We start from the raw sequence: 3,373 nt of genomic DNA, 5'->3' as shown, positions 1-3,373 counted from the left end.
TACAACTTTGGACTAAATCGGCGACAATTAATATGGATCGGGGGAGTAATTTATTAATAGCAAAACATAATATTTTTTGCAATACATACCTTTTTCATTGGTTTGTTCAAATTAATTGGAAGATTGATATACTCATGAGGTATTTTTGTATCAATCATGGCTATATATATGCACCATCCGCATATGATTTGTTATAAACAACAAGACATATACGACAATCGTGCCGAAAAAAACCATGATGAGGCATTGGCAAGCTCCCTCCTGTCTCCTCGTCCTCCTCTTCGCCCTCGTTTCCTCCGAGGCTTCCACTCTAGACGATACATGCAGGTCCATCGGCGCAAGCAAGAAGGACATCGGCTACGACTACTGCATCAAGTTCTTCCAGGCCGACAACGCCAGTGCGACCGCGGACAGGCGCGGCCTTGTCGTCATCGCCACTAAGATCACCCGAGAAGAGGCCGCGAACATCCGGAAGCGGATCGATGCCCTCAAGGCCTCGGGGACGGACAAGAAGGTCAGCGGGCGCCTCTCCGGCTGCCGCATGCACTACAAGAACGCGCTGAAATGGCTCGAAGCCGCGGCGGAGGGCGTCAAGTCGGGTAATTTGCAGAAGGCGAAGATGAACCTCACAGGCGTGATATTGGGCACCGACACCTGCGAGGAAAGGTTCCGCGAGCTGGGTGTCGTGTCGCCGCTGGCCGCCGAGGACGCCGAGTTCTCCAAGGGCTGCTCTATCGCTCTCGCCATAACGACCATGTTGTAGCTAGCTAGCCGCCGAGGATGTGTGAACCTGGTAACAGCTCTGGCTTCGAGTCCATGATCATTTGGATCGACCAATAAACTCTTGGAACCTGCAATTCCAGATCAGTGAACTTTGCAAGTATGTTTGGAGGAAAATCCTGTTTTCTTATAGAATTGAATTATTATCGAGCTTATAGAATTAATTTTGTGATTTCCTTTTTTTTCTAAAGCTTATAGAATGGAAATACTCCATCTGTCCATGTTTACATGCAGCCACACTTGTCTTGCCGGATGAGAATGTACATGCCGGATGAGAATATTACTGGTTTGCCCTCTCACTACAATGTGTGATGCTCGATACAGTTTCGGGCTTCGAGCCCGGGTTACATTGGTCATTTCCTTCTCCGATCGGTCCGCTGGTTTGATTGCTTCCGATCGATCGCTATCTGACGAGAGGCCAAGTCCATCAGCCAGGAGGCGGCCGCACGGCACCTAGCGGCGCAACGCCAAGCAGTCAGGATCGACTTGCACGGCAGCGGCGCCAACGCTCAGGCAATGAGGCAAGTCAGGCTGCTGAGTGCGATCGGGATTGGGGCATGACCGTGACACGCCATCTCGTCACGAATTTACCATCAGGTTTTTCCTCAAAAAATTCACTATCAGGTATACACCCTAACAGAACACCAAACCCATTTAATTTAGTCCATTTTCTCTATCAAATACGTATTTGGATGATTATGAAAGTGCATCTACTAATTTTGTTCTCGTACGTCATCTTTCATGTACATCAGTACATGTGCATTATAGTTCAACTTTTGCATACTTCCAACCCACGTCATCTGCAGACCGGCCGGGTTAGACGGTAATCCTGATCATCGAAATCAGAAGCTGCAAAAGAGATAAAGATAATAGGTTTTAACTCAATTTCAGAAGGAAAAAAAAAGCTAGGTAGTGGTTTATATTATAAAACAACCATAATTTCCGTCTAATAATCAGATATTGCACTTGATGTTAATGTTGCAGTTAAGATTTTGAAGACATTACCCGTTCAAGCAACAGGTACAGTACTCAGTCCATCCCTGTTATAATTACAGTACAGTTACATTGTTATTACTCTTAGCACTTAAATTTGAGCTTTGTCGTCCAGAGATTTGCTTCGTCCTCCTCCATCTAATCAGTTATTCAGTTACCTACACGACTAGCCCAGCCGGCGTAGCAGCAGCGCCGGAGTCGCAGTCACCGAGCTCCACGATGAGGTCCACGCCCCCGGCGTCTACAGTTAATCATACCCGAATTTCCCATCCAGCAGACGCCACCTGAATTTCATTTCCTAGAGGATCCTCCCTACGTCTCTCTCTCTCTATATATATATCGTGATGTCGTCTCCCTCCACGTTCAAAAGACAAAACGTCTGACACAACCACCACTAAAACCAGCGCAAAGATGATGAGGCCTTGCCAAGCTCTCTCCCAGCTCGCCGTCCTCCTCCTCTTCCTCCTCGTCTCGTCCAGCGCCGTCTCCACTCTGGACGACACCTGCAAGTCGGTCAGCGCGAGTAACAAGGACGTCGGCTACGACTACTGCGTCAAGTTCTTCCAGGCGTGCAAGGGCAGCGCCACCGCGGACAAGCGCGGCCTGGCCGTCATCGCCACGAAGATCATCCGAGCGGCGGCCGTGAGCACCGGCAGGCGCATCGCGACCATCAAGGCATCGAAAGGGGACGACAAGAGGATCCAGGGGCCGCTCGCCGACTGCGACGAGCTGTACTCGAGCGCCGTGGACCAGCTCGACGCGGCGGCGAGGGGCATCTCGTCGGGGAAGTTGCAGGACGCCCTGACGAACCTCAGCGCCGCTGCGGACGCGCCACAGACCTGCGAGGAAGGGTTTCGCGAGCTGGGCGTGAGTTCGCCGCTGGCCGACGAGGACTCCAAGTTCAGTAAGGAGTGCTCCATCGCTCTCGCTGTAGCGAACACGTTGTAAGCGACAAAGTCTATAATCATTTGGATCAAATATAATCCTGTATGGATCGTGGTGAACTGACATAGCTGTCATTAAGAAAACGGCACACAATTTGCGGACGATATCATGGCCATCAAAGCGAATGCATGCATGAACAACCATCGTGCATCAATGTTTGTCAATGTCCAGGAGATCTGACGGCATGGGATGAGATGCCCATGCGCGGCACGCTAACGAATTTTGTACGCAAGAGGTGCTTGCCAGATAAGTGCAAGATTATATTATTGTTGCCATTTGTTGATTAGCAAGGCAATAAAATACGCCCACACGTATTAGTTGCCACATACATCAAAATAGCGGAGGTCGGTATCCTTTTGTTTAGTCATATCATTTTCAAGTGTTTTATGTACAGCGAAACGTCATGATGGATGCAGAACAAATCTGATAGTGATACCGGTAGCACATGATGGATGCATGGGTCATGCTGTGTCCGGCGGCGGCGCCGAAGCCTGCAGGTGGCGCCAGCCTCACCGCGGGTAAGGTCCAGCCACGAAGGTCATGTCCAGTCAGGCAGTCAGCGTCGTCGTGAGCGGATTGAGGCGTCAAACCAGCATGCGCGCGCGAACGTTTCGAGTCGAAGGTGCAAACTTCACAAAAATTGGCTATAATTTTA

The 3,373-nt window shown here is 49.9% G+C and overlaps 2 protein-coding genes across 2 annotated transcripts; both read left to right on the top strand.

Annotated features, from left to right (window-relative positions):
• Positions 1–218: 218 nt before the first annotated feature.
• On the top strand, positions 219–891 carry LOC119368320 (pectinesterase inhibitor 12-like). Its single transcript, XM_037633611.1, has one exon. It carries the CDS (start codon positions 236–238, stop codon positions 761–763), a length of 528 nt encoding a protein of 175 aa, XP_037489508.1. The 5' UTR covers positions 219–235; the 3' UTR covers positions 764–891.
• A 1,265-nt stretch (positions 892–2,156) lies between these two features.
• On the top strand, positions 2,157–2,802 carry LOC119368319 (putative invertase inhibitor). The gene has a single exon (XM_037633610.1). It carries the CDS (start codon positions 2,185–2,187, stop codon positions 2,719–2,721), a length of 537 nt encoding a protein of 178 aa, XP_037489507.1. The 5' UTR covers positions 2,157–2,184; the 3' UTR covers positions 2,722–2,802.
• Positions 2,803–3,373: the final 571 nt, after the last annotated feature.

The sequence above is a fragment of the Triticum dicoccoides genome, chromosome 2B, assembly GCF_002162155.2.
Source record: "Triticum dicoccoides isolate Atlit2015 ecotype Zavitan chromosome 2B, WEW_v2.0, whole genome shotgun sequence".
Taxonomy (NCBI): domain Eukaryota; kingdom Viridiplantae; phylum Streptophyta; class Magnoliopsida; order Poales; family Poaceae; genus Triticum; species Triticum dicoccoides.
Note: the sequence above shows the minus strand (reverse complement) of the source record. Positions and strands in the feature narration are given on the sequence as shown.